Genomic DNA, 19774 nt, shown 5'->3' on the forward strand with positions numbered 1-19774 from the left:
TTCAGCCTTCCAGAAATGTCTTATACTTTTTGCCATCATCCCCTTCATAAAACATCTTCTTCCATTTAGCACCTATTGCCATTTTCCTTGGACCTCTTGTGACCACACTGTCTTTCACCCTTCCACACGTCTCTCCTCAACAATGGCCCTTTCAATATCAATATTCCCTGTAAAGTGCCCTGGACCCTCTTTTAAGTATTTCTTTTCTTTTAATCATCCCTCCAACTACCATGCTTTGAAATATTATACATTTATTGAGTTCCAAGTCTATGCTCTCAGCCTTTCTCCTAAATTGCCCATCCAGTCACTCGTTTTCCCATCAGATACACTCATGTGAATGGATTACTCAAGTTTGCTATATTGAAAGTAAACTGATATTCTTCTTCTCTAACCCCAGGAAATTGGCTCTTTCTTCTTTCATGTCCTCTACCTCAAGGAACTACGTGCAGATATGATGGCAATTTTGATGGAATGAATTCCTCCTCTCATTGGCACAGCATTCCCTACAATCTAAAGCTGAGGTAACACTTCTGCAGTGTGATCTCTAGCCCTCCTCTCCTCTTCACTTCTATGGTCCTAGTTTGGGGCGCCTTTGCCTCTCAGGCCCTCTCCTTATTGACCTCCCAGCCTCTTCACTTATCTCTCTCCATTCTGGGAAAAGAATATGTCAATCCTCTGCATAAAGCTTCCAATAGCTTCCACTTGCTTTTAGGTTAAAACTCCAACATCTTTTACCAAAGTTTGAAGGTTTTCTTACAACCTGCCCGAATTCATCAAATTGGCATTCCTCCATTCATTCCCACCAAACATCCCACACTTGAGTTGCAGTGCTTTCAAGACCTAAGAATGTTGGCATGCTTTTACTTTTATTTTCTTTCTTTGCTCTGCTTGAAATAGACTTCCACTCCTCCCAGAGTAAACAATCCAGTTCTCATCTTCCAAAACCCCAATCAATATTAACTCCTCCTTAAAACTTTCTACAGCCCCCTTTATCAGCTACACAACTTCCCTGTTTTCACAGTTTTGTTCATGACTATGGTACGCCATGTGCTGCTGTGTATTTACAGTATTGTTCAATTATGAATTTCTTGAGGGAAGGGATGTCAATATTCTAGTCAGCCTCTACCTCAGTGACTTCACGTAACTGAGTCCTCGATAACTCTTTGTTGTGAGTTGACTTAATAAAACTTCCATATAATATATACCTTAGACTTTCCTATATTATACATTATATATCATACATCATGTATTATAAACCTATTTATTATGTATATGTATTTTATATATATATACACACCTTAATAAACTATGGGTATATGTACATAGATGCGTTTATGGTGTATGTATGTGCATATACATACATACATATGAAGCATGTTAAGGCACAAGAAGGCCCTTACATATCATTTTTTCTAATCAATGAATATTACAAACTCAGAAGCCAAGAACCAAAGTCATTAAATGATTGTGCCAATGCTCTACAGCTTGTTAGTGATAAACACAGTGTTAAGAGTTCCTGTCCCAGCTGCTCAACCAGTGGACCTTTTACTACATCCCTGTAATTCAGTGATGTGACCAATAATTTAACTCCCTATTAGTTGCTGTACCAAGACCAAGAAACTGGAACAGACATCCTGGACAGTCTCACCTCACCTCATTTTCTCTCCCAATTCTCTTCCTATTTTCATCGACAGACACAATTCTTTCATCTCTACATTTTCATTTACAGTGTATCCCACTCCTTTAAATATTTCCTAATTCATCTGATAACAACTCTCAATTTCTTTAGAGATAATAGCAAAGCCTCCTTTCCCTCTTGAAAAAAAAATAAAGAGGAAAAATTTTCCTCTCCAGTTTACTTCACTTTTTTCCCCCACCAAACCAAGGACCACCATAAAAGAGATGACATTATCACCCTCAACGTACTAGCTTATATTTTCACATGCATATCACGTTAAAATTTATAGATTACTTTCTCATAACTCACTCATTTGCTCTTCGTAACACTATGAATAGTCAGAAGAAGGTATCGCTGCATTTATATGCAGCTGAGAAAACGAGGGGTCAAAAGTTAAATGAACCTGCCAACATTCTTCTAGCTAGCAAGAGCTGGCACTGGCAGTGGAACCAAGGTCTCCATATCCTTGCTCCTGAGAGGTTTCCACTATTTTAAATGGTTTATTGGTTTGTGTTCCCACCATGACATTTATGTTGACATATATTGGCACCTCAGATGCTGCACAGTGAATGTTGCCTAGATTCTAATTCTATCTGAATTACTGCTTGGGTTTTCTTACTTTAACAGCACAAATTTCAAGCAGGCAAGTACGATTTTGTCTAGTACTTACCTACTGGAGAAGTTCTTCCCAAACCTCCAAATAATACCATTTAATGGTAAATTATAGTTTGATTATTGTGTTTTGTTATGACCAAGCTTCAGAAAAGTAAAACCATGGCTTTAGCTAAAGTAGAGGAGATCTTCAACTCTTTGTTTGAATGTGAAATAAATTAATATGATTTCATCTGCATCCACTAGTCAACAACTAATATTTAAACTCCAAATGGCAACAAGAGTGGCTAACATTGACATCCAAATGGCTTTCCTAAAAGTGTGTGTGCTATTTCTTGCAACATTCTGAAGCAAATTAGGTACTCTGGCTTGAAATAAATTTCTGTTCAATCTTCTCCCCAAGTTGCCGGAGAGATGCAACTTCTTTAAAATTTCAGAATATTGGTGTAATTATAGAGTAGACTAGCCTCTCTTTGCAGCTGGGGGCTACAGATAGTTGCCGCCAGGAAAGAGTCCCAGTCTGTGTAACTTGTTTGCAATCCCATGACAAATACATCTTTTCCCTCCCTTCTACTGCATGCTTCTCTTAACGTTTAGGCATTGCCAAGGAACTCTTAATTTACCCCTACCCCTAAGCAACAGGAATAATGTTTCCTACTTCATTTCTATACACATGCCAAGTTTCAGGTCTGCTAAAGAATTCTCAGCGTCCTTTAGAGGAGAAAAAAAGACACTGGAGAGAAGGGAGTTAATTCCTCACTTGGTATTGTTTTCCTGCTTGTCACTGTCCCACCAGGACCTCAAGTCAGCACTTTGCCTGGAGCTTCCGAGGCACAATTAGTTGCTGCTTTTGTTAGTTGGTTGAAAACAAAGCAGAAGAATTCTCAAGGCAGGAAAAGTTTAAACCTAAACATCCTTACGACTGCACACTTGAAAAATCACGGCATTCACTCATTAAGAATTGATCTTTGCACCCTCTCCCTGAGCTCACGGGAGCCCCATCTGCCTTTGGCTGTTAGGACTGCCCTCATCTGGCTTGTTTCCACGTGTCCCACATTTCACAAAGCTATACTTAACAAATTCAACTCTATACCCACACGTTTCATGGCACTGAGCAAAGTGCCTGAAGACAGAATGAAGACCTGGTGTGAGCGGCTTGCCTCTTCTTTGCCAGAAATATAGTTGAGGAACTCTCGGTAGAATGAAAGCCCAGAGGTTAAGAACGCACTTCATTATGAAAGCACCGTGTTGGGTGTCCTCATTAACTACAGAGCTGCGAGAGAAACACGATTCCCGTGGCTCTCTCATGCCTCTTAGTTGCTAGGTTGTTCTTTCCTAATAGCATCGGGCATGACCCAATTTGCTTCCTAGTACTCGTACTTTTCACCTTAGGATCCCGCTACACCGGGGCTCTCAAGATGCACAGGGGTCCCTCCTGAAGCCCAGCAGCTTTGTAATACGGACCCAGAGGTGGAGAGGAGAAGAAGGGAGAACTCTGTGCCACTTACCAGTCTTCCACAGATACGGAGTGGACGCCTCAGCCTGGCCGGGAGCCGCAGCCCCGCAGGCGCCCGGGCACAGCAGCAGCAGCAGCAGCAGCGGCGGCGGCGGCAGCAGCGGCAGGACACCGGGGCGCGGGCCCGCGGCGCCTGGGCTCCGGAACGCGGAGCGCCTCGCTTGCAGCCCCATGCCGCCCGCAGCCGCTCCAGGGTCCGGATCCGGAACGCGGTCGGCAGGGAATTTTTCTGCGCCCTCACTCTGTCTTCCCAAGGACTGCAGAAAGCAAAGCTCTTCCCTGCTATTGTTCGTTTCAGATGAAAAGGAGCGAAAGCGCGTTTAACACCGGGGAACAATAGCGTCCGCGGTGGCCGTGGCTGCAGCCTCCGCTGCCGCTGGCGGGGATGCTGCTGCGGCTGCCATTCCGCGCAGAGTGGCAGGTCCTAGCGGCGAGGGAGGCAGCCGGCCGCAGGGGGCCCCAGCTGACTGAGCAGGTCCTCGAGGTCTGGGAGGCAGCGCAACCCCCTCCGCCAGCTGGAGAGAGGGGAGGGGGGCGTGAGCCGAAAAGGAGCGAGGGGGGGGGGGGGGCTGGAGGCAGGAGGCGGCGAGAGCGCCAGGGCGAGAAAGGAAGGAGCGAAGGGGAGAGGGGGCACCCAGATCGAACACGCCCGCCCAGAGAACTCCTGTGCACATGGTGCGATGAAATATGTTTGGAAGGATACACCAATGAAAAGAATCATCACCCGACAGGCTTCAGCATGACAAATAACAGGCATTGAAATTCATCGGCATCCAAGGAGTCAAATGCTACATCTCGTGGCATGCTATTCTTAGTGTGTATTTACACAAAGCATCAGTGTGTATAATTTATTTTTAAGCGGTGGCTTCCCAATTACTTTATGTCGGAAGCCGTATTTATGATCAGATGTAAAAAACACAAACAGCAGAGTTGTTTACTTGCCCCTGAAAAGCATTTGAACACTCTCTTAAATGTGTTTCCTTTTAACTTAATCTGTTCTCAACAGAAATACCAACAATACTGACCTGTGACAGATCAAAGTACATTGTGTTTTCAGTCTTTAAAACTGAATTAGTACTTAATAAGCATTCACAATGCTATCTAGTTACATTGATAAGGTTTTACAAACACCCATCTTAAAACCGTATTTCAAACACGCAGTGAATAAAAGTGCTATCCCCTTTCTCTACTTCTGTCAAAAGTATGCCCCCTTTAAGTACCCACACAGCTGTAAGTAAAATGAACGGGAAAACTGGGTTTCCACTATTTGGGTATCTCCAAATTAGGACACTCTTTACTTAAAAATCCCAGGCATTAATTTCTCTGAATCTTACTGTAGAAAAATGCTTCATAGTCTTAATAACCTAATGCTTTGCGGTCTTTTGTTCTGTGTTTATTTTCTTAAACCATACACAATGAAACAAAGTGTATGAAGTCAGATAATGCTTTGCCCTTTCTTTTCTTTCTTTCTTTCTTTCTTTCTTTCTTTTCTTTCTTTCCCTCAATAATACCCTTTTATTAATTCATTTTCTAGTAAAGCTAAAATAATAAGGCACGCAGCCAATTAAAAAGTCAGCAAACAGAAAGCCAAAGAAAACTATCCACATCCGGTCAGCAATACTTGGCCAAATAAAATTTAAAAGGCAGGAAAACTACTCTTTATGACTTTACTCCAAAAACACAGCCAACTCCAGAGTTTAAAATGAGGAAACTACGGTTTCTGACAGAGGAAACCTTCCATAAAGCTCTCTTGGGACGCCTGCCGTTTTGCAGATCATTCCAGACACAGCCCTTGTGCATGCATTAGATTAAAAGCAGGTTTGATCAAATAATTCCGAGGTCCTGCCTGTTTAAGTATTCTGACATCAGAGGAAATTAGCAATGTTTAAGGTTGCAAATTTGCTCTTTGTTTACTTTCCACTCTGTTAGGCCTCTAAGAGGGAATTAAAAGCTCAGAGCAACCTAGCTCTGTGAGTCTGTGATTAGAAGAGATAAACTAGTGTGGATTACTATTCCTTCACTGGTTAAAAATAAATAAATAAACACACACACACAGGCAACAATCAAAAGATTACAGGCTGATAAGGCATACAAAGGAAGCCTGATCCTAACAAATGTATGGTTCCCTAAAGGACACTTGTTTCAACAGTTACACCAAAGAAGAAAATAGCTCCTGCTATTGCTTCCTTCATTCTGTCTTCTGAGAGCAAACTCTACAAAGTACCTCTCTACAATGGCACTGCTTTCCTATCCTGGCTGTGTTTATTTCTCAGCTACTGTTAGCACCTTGCAGGTTTATCCTGAATTCCTCCAACTCTGGCACAGGGAAGATGTCCAACTGGAAGCACTGTTTTAATAACGGTCCATTCTAAGCATTCTTAGGGAGTCCCAAACCAATTCACCAAGTAGAAACTCATTATATAACAGAAGACAGAGACTCTAAACAGTCAAGTTAGTACAATTTAATGTACAGGGTAATTAGTCCGACAAGAAGCCATTGGATGCTATACATAATAGCTTACGGTCAAAAGAAAAGTTAAGAATCTGATGTTTATATTTATCCATAATTATGTAATAATTACTCAACTGGTCAAGAGTTTAAACATTATAGCTACGACTTCAAACATTATACATATCACAGGAGTCAGGAACCACTTCTAAGTCAAAAATTTGCTGCCATTTAAAATACACGACTAGGATGAATATTCTGCAGACTGTTTGAAAAGAGTTAAAAATTGTGTTTCCTCCTTTAATTTCAATTTATACAAGTCATACGGGTCACATGCAAACACACATACACGCCCAAACAGTTAGTAGCAAAAACATCTCTGGACAAGGTTAAAGAAACTGAGTCATGTAAGCATTTGTCTCACCACTAACATGTCTGTTCAATAACAATGCCATTATTGCACTTGAGGACAAAAATATATGGGTCTCTGAGGAGACAGATGTGATATATATATTCAGATACATGTTCCTTTGTGAAAGCTATCGTGTCCAGGAGGATAAATCCTATCAATAAAACTGATGGACGGCAAGACATAGCAATCTTTGTTTTCTAGAATATGATATAAATAATACACAAATGTTTAATGACATGATGTCAAAATTTAGTCGTGAGAAGTCTCAAGGATGCAGATTAAATTGACCATCTGTACAGCCTGCCACAAAGTAAATCGTTCATCATTTTTCATAAAGAACTGTTCGAGTATTAATGAGCCAGGGCTACCAAAATTCTCCAAACCAACGGATGAAAATGCAAAGCATATTTTTTTTTCATATTTAGAAATGAGACAATTCTGAACCTATCACCTTTCAAGTGGTGTCCTTTCATCCATCTTTATTATTTTTGTTGTCATTTCCAAACTCTTGATAGTGAGGACGTATACATATCTACACACATAAGTGAAGGAATATACACAAAGTTATTCACTGATAGAGTGTTACAAGGAAGTACTGAAGAATGTCCATTTTGAAATAAAAACTTTAAATATTTTTTCCTACATAAAATGTTTCCGGCCAGATTAAAAAAAAAAAAAAAAAGCACCCAAAGGAATTCTGTTTGTGTGGCCTCTAGGTGTCATACTTGACCAAGATTTGGGGTGGATAACATTTATTTTGGGCTTCTTTCAATTCCCTTCTTGCCACACCCACCAAAGCAATAGAAGATAAAACATTTCCCTTTTTACCTTTGTAATAAGAGATCACAGATTTTGCTTTCTTTCCCAATTCTGACTGTAACAATGATCTTCTATTTTCTTTCCAATTCCTTTTCTTTATAACATCTTTTGTCTTGTTTGGTGGTTCATTGGTGATTACTTTGTTGGTGTTTGAGTGTGTGTGGTGAGGGGGAGGGCTAATTCTAGATTTCAAATAGTTTTACAGAAAGCAAATGCCATCATTTCTCCATTTTACTCAAAACTCAACCTGTTTGGAAGCAATATGGATCTGCTGCAAATAATGAGACCCCGTGTTTTGAGTATCAGGTGCAAATGTACAATATTTTGGTTCACATCCTTCTAGTGACCCCATCCTAGGCCATGTATGAGCAATAGTCCTGGACACAAGGTAGTACCCAAATTGTTAACAACTTTCACCAGTGACTTAGGAGGATGTTTCTGGAGAGAACACCCTGGCCAATACAGTGATCCAGGCATTTGAAAATTAATTATCACCAGTGTGTTAGTGTCCTACAGATAGATACTCAAAATGTATGAGCCTTTAACAAACAATTGAAAACTAAATATGAAGGTCAATAATCCTTAAAGAGAGACCATTGTCTCTTGTGGTAGAGGTAGAAAAAAGCCAAAGATCAAAGTGAACACAGTTAAGAGTGGACAACTGCAAAGATGGAATGATAAACGCAGGCAAGCTTATTACGTTAAGATCAGTGTTCTGTTTGGGAAAATCTGTAACTGGATATGTGGGACAAATCTGTCTGGGTGGGTATCTTCAAGTCTTTGTCTCCAGAACCCCCTAAATTCCCAAAGCCTTCAGAGGCAGCTGACCCCTCCCTATTAAGAGCTGGCACACCCTTCTCCCAGCAAGACTTTGTGTTCCTTGCTCCATAGGCTGATAACTAACTAGGGTTAAGCTGCTGCATTAAGTTAGCATAGGATATGCTGCTGGGCTTGTTAAGATTGTAAAAGGGCTACACGCAAAGGAACTGCAAGAATTAACTAGAATGTAATGGTAGGAGCCAGAAGAATATTCACAGAGCTAGATTTGGAGAGTGTTTGATTAGAGGCCAGAACATGAGACAAGATAAGAGAGAGAGTTTATTAAACTTCCGGAAAACTCCACAGAGATGGAATTCAATACTCTGCCAGGAAGTGCGAAGTGGTAGTTCCTAGAACCCTGAAAGAGCAGTGATGGAAATTGAAATACCTAAATTACCAAGGCAGACAGGGAAGAAAGGGTCATTCTGGAACAAAGACACTCGGCAAAAAAAAATGAAGACCCAAGAATGGATTCTTCTTCTCCAAGGGGACATGCAGAGGGCACACTAATCACCAAAAACACCAAGAATGTGTTGGTGAAAGAGACAACAGTATCTTAAAGTTCCATGGTGGCTCTTCTCATGCCACCAGGCGGAGAGGTAGCCACAAAAGTTTAAGTCCCTGATTCTCTGGAGTTAATTTTGCACATGGTTATGAAGTAAGGTCCTGAATGAAATATTTTGCACAATGAGGGGCGCCTGGGTGGCTAAGTCAGTTAAGCATTGGACTATGGCTCAGGTCATGATCTCCTAGTTTGTGAGTTCAAGCCCTGTATCAGGCTCTGGGCTGACAGCTTTGTGTCCTTGCCCTACTCACCTTTTCTCTCAAAAATAAACGTTTAAAAAAATATTTTGCACACTGGTAACCAATTGTCCCAGAATCACTTAAAGGATTGTTTTCCTTATTGAATTGTGTCAACGCTTTTTACCAAAAATCATTTCACCATAAATGAAAAGGTTTTTAATTCCACTGATAGATGTGCCTATCTTTATGCTCATATGATATTATCCTGATTACTGTAGCTTATACTAAGTTTTGACATTTAATAATGTTAAGACCTTCAATTTTTTTCTTTCTCAAAAACGTTTTCTGTGTCTCTAGTCCTTTGCATATCCATCTTTTTTTCAGCATCAGCCTCTCAGTTTCTACAAATCGCATATTGAGATTTAAATGACATTGCAGTGAACGTATAGACCAATTTGAGATGAACTGTCCTATTAATTCATGAACATGGACTACTTAGATCTTCAGAAATTATTTTCTTGAGTATTTTATACTTTTCAGTGCACAGATGATACTTACTCTGTTAAACCTAAGTTTTATAGTTTTTGATCTGCTTGTGAACAGAATTGTTTTCTGAACTTCATTTCAGATTGTTCACAGCCAAGATTTAGAAATCAAGTTGATTTTTACATGCTGATTTTATACCCTACAATCTTGCTTAATTCATCTTACTTCCAATATTTTCTAAATTTCAAAGTTTTCAATATATAAAACTATCATCTACAGATATTTTTATTCCTTCCTCTTTGCTCTGAAAACCTTAATTATATTACAATGTTACTATAATTGTTATTTTGTCTATTACCCAGGCTAAGACTTCCATCACAATGTTAAATACAAGTGAAGAGAGCTGGTACCCTGGCTTTATGACTGATCTTAGAAAGAAAATATGCACTCTTTCACTATGAACTATGATGGGAGTTGTAGATTTTTCATAGATGCCATTTCCAAACCTAGATTGGGAAATTTCCATTAATTCTTATATCATTGAAAGTGTTTATCACAAATGGGTTTTGGATTTCCCAAATGATTTTTCAGCATGCTTTAGCTGTTTTATACCCTTTAATTGATCAATATAGTGTATTAACTGATTTCTCCAATGTTGAGCCAACCTTGCATTCTTGGAATCAATCACATCTGGTCATGGTGTAAATCCTTTATGTATGTTACTGAAAGTGATATTCACCTTAAGTTGAGGTTTTTCCAGCTACTCATTAGGAACATTGGTTTTGAGTTTATTTTTTGTTGCTGTTGTGATGCTAGCTGGCTTTCATCATCAGGGTAATACAGACGTCACAGATGAGTTGGGATGGGTTTCCCTCTCTTATTTTCAAAGTTTGTGAAGGACTGTGTGACTTCTCTTTGAAATACTTAGTATTCATTATTGACACAAGCTGGGTCTGGACATTTCCTCTATGGAAAAATGTTTCATTACTATTTCAATTTCTTTACTTGTTATACATCTCCCCAGATTTTCAATTTCTTCCCTAAGTTTTGGTAATTGGTTTTAGGAATCTGTATCAACTAAATTATTAAAATCGTTGGTAAAAATTCGTTCATAATATTCAATTAAAATCCTTTAAATAGGATTCCATAGTGATTTAAATAGTGATTTCTCTTCTTTTGTCCCTGACTTTGGGAATTCATATCTGTTTTTTCTTGGTCTAGCTAAGCATTTAAAAAAAAAGTTCTTTTTTTAGCTTTTCACAGAACTTTTTAAAAAAATTTTCTGTATTCATTTTAATTCATTGATTTACACTCTAATTTTATAATTTCCTTTCTTCTGCCTGCTTTAGTTTTAGTTGCTCTTTTTTTCTAATTTTGTAAGTACTTAGGTTACTGAGGCCTTAGGATACTTAGGGACTGACAGAGGATATTTCCTTAAGCTACTGAGGTCTTTCATATTTTTTGATATGACTTAAAAGCCCAAAATTTCCTAAGTATTGTTTATGTACATTACATACATTTTGATATGTTGTGTTTTATTTGCATTCAGTTCAAAATGTATTTTTACTTTTCCTGATGATTTATTCCTTGATCAAAGAGTTATTTTCAAACACACCATGCAATAATTTCAAAATATTTGGAGGTTTTCCAGATCTCTGGTGTGTAAGACTAATTTATTTGTAGTAAGGGGATCTACTATGCACGATTTCTAGTTTTTGTTTTTACCTTTGTTCAGCTTCGTCTTATGATCCAGCATATGGTCTATATTGAAAAACGTTTCACAGGCACTTAAGAAGAAAATGTATCCTTCAGATAGTAGAGTTTTCCATAAAGTTCAAGTTGACTTGATAGCATTGTTCAAATTTATCTGTCTTGACTGCTTTTGTGTATGGTTGCTTTGTCAATTATTGAGAGTGGATTATTGTTATTTCCAGGTGCTATTGTTGAATTGTCTGTTGTTCCTTTTGGTTTGGTCAGATTTTACGTCATATATTTGGGAGCTCTGTTGTTAGGAGTACACACATACACTGAGTGTTATATTTTCCTCATGAATCGATCCGTCTTTCATTAGAACACATACTTTATTGTTTTCACGAATTTTTTGTCATGAAGCTTATTTTTTTGACAAAATAGCTACTTTTGCTCCCTTAATGTTACTGTTTACAGAATATCTATTTTTCTATTCTTTAACTTTTAATCAATTTTTGTACTTAAATTGACAGTGTATCCCTAATAGATAGCACATAAGTTGACTTTGTTTTTTTATCTAATCCAATAAATGTTTGCCTTTCAACTGAGGTTTTTGGCTTATTCACATTTAATGTAATTATTCAAAGAGTTTTATTTACACTGTCATTTGCTATTCTCTGTTGTATCTTTTTTAATGTATCAGCTTTGAGATATAATCTACATACCATAAAATGCACCCATTTAAAGTACACAATGCACACTTATAGTCACATAGTTATACAGCTACCACCACCAGGATATTTTCATTAAGCCAACAAGAAATTCCAAGCCTACTGTCAGTTATTCCCATCCTATCCTTTCCCTAGACTCTGGCAACCACTAACTTAATCTATGGATTGATCTCTTGTGGACATTTTATATAAATAGAATCATAAAATATACGGTCTTTTGTGAATAGCTTCTTCACTGAGCACAAGTTTTCAAGGTTTTTTCATGGTACTCATAAATCAACATTTCACTGTTTTTCATGATTGAATAATATTTTGTGTGGTTATACTGTATTTTATCTTTTAATCAGTCAATGGATATTTGTTTCCACCTTTTGCCTATCATAAACAGTGCTGCTACAGACATTTACATACATCTCTTTCTTTTCCTCTGTTCCTCCTTTACGCCTTGTGTCTTTTTAGAATACTATTTTGGGGCACCTGGGTGGCTGAGTGGGTTGAGCATCTGACTTCGGCTCAGGTCATAATCTTGAGGTCCATGGGTTCGAGCCTCACATCAGGCTCTGTGCTGACAGCTCAGAGCCTGGGCCTGCTTCGGATTCTGCATCTCCCTCACTCTGTCTCTCTCACTCTCTCTCTCAAAAATAAACATTTCAAAAATTAAAAAAGAAAAGAATATTATTTTAATCCCTCTGGATTTTTAAAAGCAATTTTTTGAGTTATTTTTTTAATGGTTATTCTAAGACTACAATATGTCAGATTTTTACCTGAATATTATTCCCATAAAACACAGAAATTTTTTTTCCCAATTTATCTTTTCTCCCCCTTCTATGTGATCTATATATGTTATAAACCCAACAGTGTTATAAATCCTGCTGTATAAAACTTTATATACATTTTAGAAGTCAGAAGAAAATACGAATAAATATATTTATAGACTCATATTTAATCATATGCTTACCATTTCTGACACTTCATTTCTTTATGTGGTTAGAGTTATTGGTTCATTTCATTTTCTTTCAGACTGATGAACTTCCATTAGCATTTCCTATAAAACATGTCTGTTAAGCAATCCTCTCAGACTTTCTTCGTTAACACCTTTATTTCATCTTCATTTTTGAAGGATGGTTTTGTTAGATAAAGACTTCTTGGTTTACACTTTGGTTTTCTTTCAACTCTTGGAAGATGGAATTCCAGTATCTTCTGGAAGCCATTGTTCCTGATGAAAAGTTAGCTAATGACTTTGCGGTTTCCTTGTATTTGTGGAATCTCTTTTCTCTGATGTTTTATAATATCTTATTATATTTGATATGGATCTTCTACTCAGGGTTTGTTGAATTTCTTAAGTGTTTAATATTTCTCATCAAATTCAGGAAGTTTCTGAGCACTATTTCTTCAATGTTTCTCTGCTCCCTTCTCTTTTTCCTTCTGGAACTTCCATGACCTATTTGTTGGCATGCTTGATACGGTTCACAGGTCTTTGAGATTTTGCTCATTTTATTTTTTTCCCTCTCTATTCATCAGATTAGATAATTTCTACTAATCTATGTTCAAGTTTAGTGATTCAAGAATTCTACTTTCCAGGGTCTTAGGCTACTTCCATCTTTTGACTGTCTCAACGTGTGACCTACATGACTGCCTCTGAAGGGGAAGGCAAGAGTTCTAAGGTACTAGGAGATGTTTACATAATTGCTTTCTACATACCGTTAGGCAATATTATACTATACAGACACAATCTAATTGCAAGGAAATCTGGAAAATACCAAAATGAAGAAAATGGAATGGATTTAATAAGTACATAACAATCGATCTGCCATATTCCTACCTTCAGGCAATTGCGCCACCCAAAAAGTCTGTGTTTTTTTGTTATCTGTTCACCTTGATATCCTAACCATCTACTTATTTTCAGGTCAAATAGTTGGGCAGACAGGTGGGCAATAGAGGATAAATAATCACTGTTTAAGGTAAAACTTGGAGTCTATTCTCTAGAAATCTGGTAGTGATTAAGTTGGCAGTGCAGACCTCTCTCTGGGTTCAACTCTGATCAAATAAGAAAAACAAAAATTCACACTGGAGGCAGACTGGTAGTGATTACTTCATAATGGGTTGAATACAAGAGCTCTCTCTGCTTCATTTCTAAACCCTACAAAAACATTAATAGCAGAATTTCACATGTATAAGTGCATAAGATCAAACAGGAGAGAAAAAAACCTTTTGTCTTTGATAAAAGAGGTGAATGGATAGCAGTTTCTTATGTCGCATTGCCCCTTTAGCTCTGTATTTGCAAAGATTTTTATAGCAGGTTATCAAACTTAATTATCTCTAAGATAGGATTCACATAAACTCCAATGTGAATGGCTTTCTCTAGTCTTCATGACATGACAACCTTTCTTTATCTCACCTTCCAAATATGAGATACTTCTGAGTTCTGACCCTTCCTGATAAACATTTTTTGCTTTATTCTTGGATACATATAAGGTATAGCTTCCTCCATTTAGCAGAGCTATTTTAAAAGTTTTCACCTGACTGAATTTTTAATATATATATCTTTAATTTTAAAGTAATCTCTACTCTCATCTTTACACCCAAGATCAAGAGTCGCATACCCTATGGACTGAGCCAGCCAGGCACACCTCTCAATTTTTTTAACATCACTCATTTTGTATTATCCCCTCTCCTATTCAATTTGGCCCTACTTACATGTTTCAAGTTCTGCTATTGATGTTTTAGTAGAGTTTGAGGCTGAAGCAGAGCAAACTCTTAAATTTAATCCCCATTTTTTAATCCCCATTTTTAAATGGGAGTCAATATTTTTATTTTTCTTTTATATTTCCTAGTCAATTATTAAAGCAAAACCTTAATATTTAATTGACCAACATTCATTACCTTTACAAGTTAAAGGTCAGTTGAAATTTTCACGTCAGTTGAAATAGACAGTGAAGATACTATCATGCGGTGAAAGAAAAAACACACAGAGGTTTAACAACTCTCCCATGTAGTTAATGCTAAGAGTGAAAACAGGATTCCATGATTTCCCTATGCACTGCGTGGTTGAAATTAGAGACAGCTTTCTAAAAATCAGTGATTTGGTAAAGAATATCTGTACTGAAAAATGTAACAATCACTAAAATCTGTCTAATTTGAATTTATTTAGAGTGGTATTAGGTTCATAATAGATGCACAATAAGTATTTGTGATAAGAGGGAAATAATTTAAATAATCATTCACATGTCTAAAACTTAAAAAGAACTGTTTTGTTTGTCTTGTTTTAGCAGTCTGGAAGGAAGAGTAACAACTGTGCCTAAGTATTCCAGGACTGGAAATGCAGAATGAATTCAAGAACAATACTTTTGCTAAAAATGAATGAATCGTGGCATACCTGAGCACCATTAACAAACAAAAAAAAAAAAGATGGTTTTTGAGATAAAAATTAATTTACTATGCAACAGTTATGTTTCTTTTAGAAAACCTGACAATTTTTTAGTTGTGACTTGGTATTTTAAGTGATACATCCTCCCTTGCTAAGAAAGTGGCCTTTCTTTATACTTCTACTGAGTAGGTGGTGAAAAGAGACCAGCTGTTCAACATGCTTGGCATTCATAATATAGATGCATTCATTTCTACAGATGAAGATATGCTTACATCTTATACCATGCACCGTAATACAATTAAAATTTCTATATTTATGCTGAATTCATTTGGCAATGAAATCAAGCTCATTGTAAGATGAAGATATGACACTTTGAGGGAAAAAAAGCCAATGTCATTAAATTAACTCCATCCATTGTACTACCCTGTGGTGACAGCAGACGTCACTACCAATTTTCTCAAGTTGCCGGTACACGTCTGTAACTGAAAACAGTATAAAAAGCTTTCTAATTAATTGCTACTGGCAGATCTGCTACTTCCAAAAGTTTTTCCCTGGAGATACAGATGCTAACCTGTCTCAGCATATGACAATTGCGTCCTTTTATAATTTACAAGGAAAATATTTTTATTTGCTAATCAATGGCACACAGAACGTTGCAATAGGTCCGGGATATTGTATAATATATGTGTGTGTATGTATGTATGTATGTATGTATGTATATATATATATATATATATATATTAGTTTTATAATATATATAGTAATATATAATATACTAAATATATAATATATAAAGATTATAATATATATTATATATAAGATATATAAGATATATATCAGATTTATTAGGATATTATATATATATAATATTAGTTTTTTCTTTTCTAACTTGAACAATGGGGTTGAGAGCAGCCAAGTTTAGGCTGAACAACAGCTCAGTATCCAATTTTACTCTAGTCAACTAAAAAGAGATAAACGTAAGCAGCTAAACTGGGCTCTGAGTGAAGCAGTTCTTCAAAACTCTATCAGCTAGCGAGACTTTAATCCACAACATATTTCATTTACCAAATTGCTGTGAGCACTCAACATAAGAGTTGGGATTATGGCAAAATGCCCTTATAAACACACGTGTACCTAAATGAAAAGTGATACCACATTATGCAGCTTTTTGAATGTACTGCAAGTTTTCCATTTTGAGTCCAAATTCAAAACAGGGCTATACTACTGACTTAAGAGCATACCATGAAAATCATGCAAAGCCCAGTATCTAGATCTAGGCTCCTCCCAGCACCTGTTGAGTCATTACCCAGATGTGGTGGTAGAAGTCTAGAGTACCTGTTTCTTTTATTACAATTCTTCTGTGATTTCCACTGTGTTCCCCAAATCAAATTAAGGAAAATTAACCTATTCATTCAACCAAAAAATGGGACAAAAGTTGCTGACTGCCTACCATGTGGCAAGCACTGGAAATACAGGGTCTTAAATACCATGCATAACTCACTGAGCCTTCATGTATGCTTGACGCTGAACTTGGACATGCCCATGCTGGCCTAAGTGCACGCTGCTTGATTCGGGGTAACGTAATATATATGACTGGCATCATGTAAAGAAAATGAAATGTAATATGGAGAAAAAGCACAAAAGGGAGAAAAACCCCATAATATATATATATAAATACCCAGGGTACTAGGTTGGCATGTAATTAACTAACAGTGGGCATTATCCTCAATCGATACTTTGCAGACTAAACTGCCCCAGACAAGCAGCCCCCGCAGTGTGTAATGAGCGAAACTTCATGCTCTCTCTGTTGCCAGTGCTGATGTTTGAGTCCTGCTGTTCTCACATTCTGGGCTGCTGAGATGACTGCGATTTCTTGGCAGCTGAAAGGAAAGCTTGCTCTGGTTTCTCCCATAACAAGCAAGGGACAAAACCCATAATGCATCTTAATTTCACCCCATATGGAGTGAAAGGTAGTGTTGGTGGGGGCAGGAGACATCATGGACAATGGCTAGTGTGAAAGAAAACATACACCAAAAAATTTTTTTTAATTAAAAAAAATTTTTAAAATATTAACTCAATAGGTTTAAACCACAAGAGATTTCTCTGTAGTGAAATGGAACACACACTCAAAATCATATTTCACTAGCTCATTATATACTTATAGGGGCTTCTAATGGTTTATGTGTTCTCTGAAAAAAATAGGTTTCACAGATAAAGAAGATAAATACAGAATAAGTAGAGATTTTTAAATGGGTAATGTGTTGCTGATATAAACACAAATGTTTTTTTTTTTAATAAATAGCACTAATCTATTTCAGGATTTCAAATCATCTAAGTACAGAGGAGCACCAATGCTAGTCTGTTTTTAATAAATATTTTCTTAATATAATCTTGAAGAATTCCAACAAGTATATGTCTAGCTCTGACATAATATGGATTACTTCGTTTTCCATGAAATTAAAAAAGTGCCTGCATCATGTTGCTTTGTATTGGACCGTTAGCCACCATATTCTTCAGTCATTAAAAAGAAAAGTCTGAGTCACACGATAAATAAACCTAATGCTTACCTCTAAGCGGTAAGTAATTAAAATTAATAGTAAACATTTGCTTTACAGCATGTTTTTCCACTCTAAATTATGATTTTTGCAACATTTCTTTAAATGGCTTTCACTTTTATTGCATTACAAAAGTGGAATCATATTCTTTGTATGCACTTCATTATCTCATTTGATTGGGTTTTAATTCCTGCAACATACAGCAAAGGCTGATGTGCCTTTTGCAATTTGAAACAGTGGTTGCATGCTGAGAATAATTAGCTTCACTAAGGCAGAACAAATGATTTCTTTGCAAAACACCAAGTCTGTGTTTCAACAAAGATAATTGCAGAATACCCAAGTTATCTGGGGTCTTCCAGTATAGTGGTTACTTTGAGTTTAATTAACATTTTTGTAATCTTAATTCCCTAATAACTATAGTGACCTGGAAATTATCATAAGGAATATGGCTTTTGAAATCTGGAGGTGGACAAACTTTTTTGAATTGGTTCATTTGATTTGTTTCCATTAAAATACTTATTGTATGTAGATTTTTTAAATCAAATATTAGTTGTTCCTAATAATAATTTAAGAAAAATAATTTTCTTGTTGACCATCGCTACAATAGCAGTGGGCTATCCTTTCTGCCCAGTTTCACTTTGAGATTTTGAAGATATTTTCTTAATCTGATACAGAAAAATTGTAGGAAGCCAGATTAAGTTTTCCCACATTTATTTTATTGAGATATTATGAATATAGTTATTAAATTCCACCAATCAATATATACTAAAGTCACTTATTGATAGCAACAGAAAGATGATTTTCATTTTTTTTTTATAATTAAGGAGCTAATCTTTAAACCAGTAAAATCTGTACTAAAATGTTCATTCAATGTTTATATTTTAGTTAAAATTCTTGTTGAGGTAATGATTATTACAGCACCTTGAGTGGAAGCATTAATCAGAGTTTATTATCAGGAAAAAAGTCATGAGTGCATACTGCTCTGAAATCAAACCGTCCTTTCATATCCTTACTGGCTATAGGAAACTTAGTTTGTTGCTGCCTTACAGAGAACTGTCCAGCATTTTATAGTTCCAGGTATCAATGGTTTGACAAGTCTAATTTAAGCAAGAATCCTTCAACTGCTCTGACTGTGCTACAAATTAGTCTTCTGAAACATCTCTAGAATAATCAAGTAAAGACTATCATACAAGTTTTAAACTTTATAATGTATATTTATATCTAGTGCATCATTTACAGAAAGACAATAAAACTGTTATCAAATCAAGTTTCATCCTATACCTATAATTTCAATCCCCAATGTTAACAAGTTTGCCATTTGTGAGACTGAGGTAGGAGGAGTATGTTTAAAATATAAGACATATTCTTTCTTCACTCTGATACTACTGAGTCACCAAAAAGTTTGGTACTTTTTGGAAAATCGGTTTTGTCTTCAGAATTGTTACTCTAAGCATAATTTCTGAAGTGCTAACTGACCCTGCTGGATAGACACTCTTCATGTATTCATACACTGTTAAATTATATGTATCAGCCCAGTTAGCAAATGCAATAAAAGTAGTGAAAATTACTTGCAAACTATTGAAACCCCAGTAAAAAAAAAAAAAAAAAAGAATTTTACATAAACAAACCTGAACTCAAATAGTAAGAAATTCAAATAGTATTAGTTTGCCAAAGAATATGGCTTTATTCTTATTCGACTTTTTAGAGATTTGAACCCCCAAGCATCTATAAAGGCTTCCAAATTATTTTTCTCAGTAAATGACTTGGATTAGGGTCAATGTATTATATCTTGGGATACTTTAAATACTCATATTCTATTTAGATATGGAGAGAAAGTACTGTAAACTCACTTTCTTCTACTAACAGCTATCAAGCGAAGTCCCTTTTGTATGGTAAG

The 19774-nt window shown here is 36.5% G+C and overlaps 1 protein-coding gene across 6 annotated transcripts in view; it reads right to left on the bottom strand.

The window, feature by feature from the left end:
- The window catches only part of THSD7A (thrombospondin type 1 domain containing 7A), a 463937-nt gene extending 459667 nt beyond the window's left edge, over nt 1-4270 (bottom strand). For 4 of the 6 annotated variants that reach the window (XR_007150223.1, XR_007150222.1, XM_047849263.1 and 1 more), the window contains exon 1: nt 3799-4267. Coding sequence is in view for 4 of the 6 variants with exons in the window: in XM_047849263.1 (XP_047705219.1) it covers nt 3799-3979 (181 nt within the window). In the remaining 2 variants the exon portion in view is untranslated. Of the gene's footprint in view, nt 1-3798 lie in introns of all 6 variants that reach the window. The other 2 variants (XM_047849262.1, XM_047849264.1) reach the window with 2 other exon arrangements.
- Between the last annotated feature and the right edge of the window lie 15504 nt (nt 4271-19774).

The sequence above is a fragment of the Prionailurus viverrinus genome, chromosome A2, assembly GCF_022837055.1.
Source record: "Prionailurus viverrinus isolate Anna chromosome A2, UM_Priviv_1.0, whole genome shotgun sequence".
Lineage (NCBI taxonomy): Eukaryota > Metazoa > Chordata > Mammalia > Carnivora > Felidae > Prionailurus > Prionailurus viverrinus.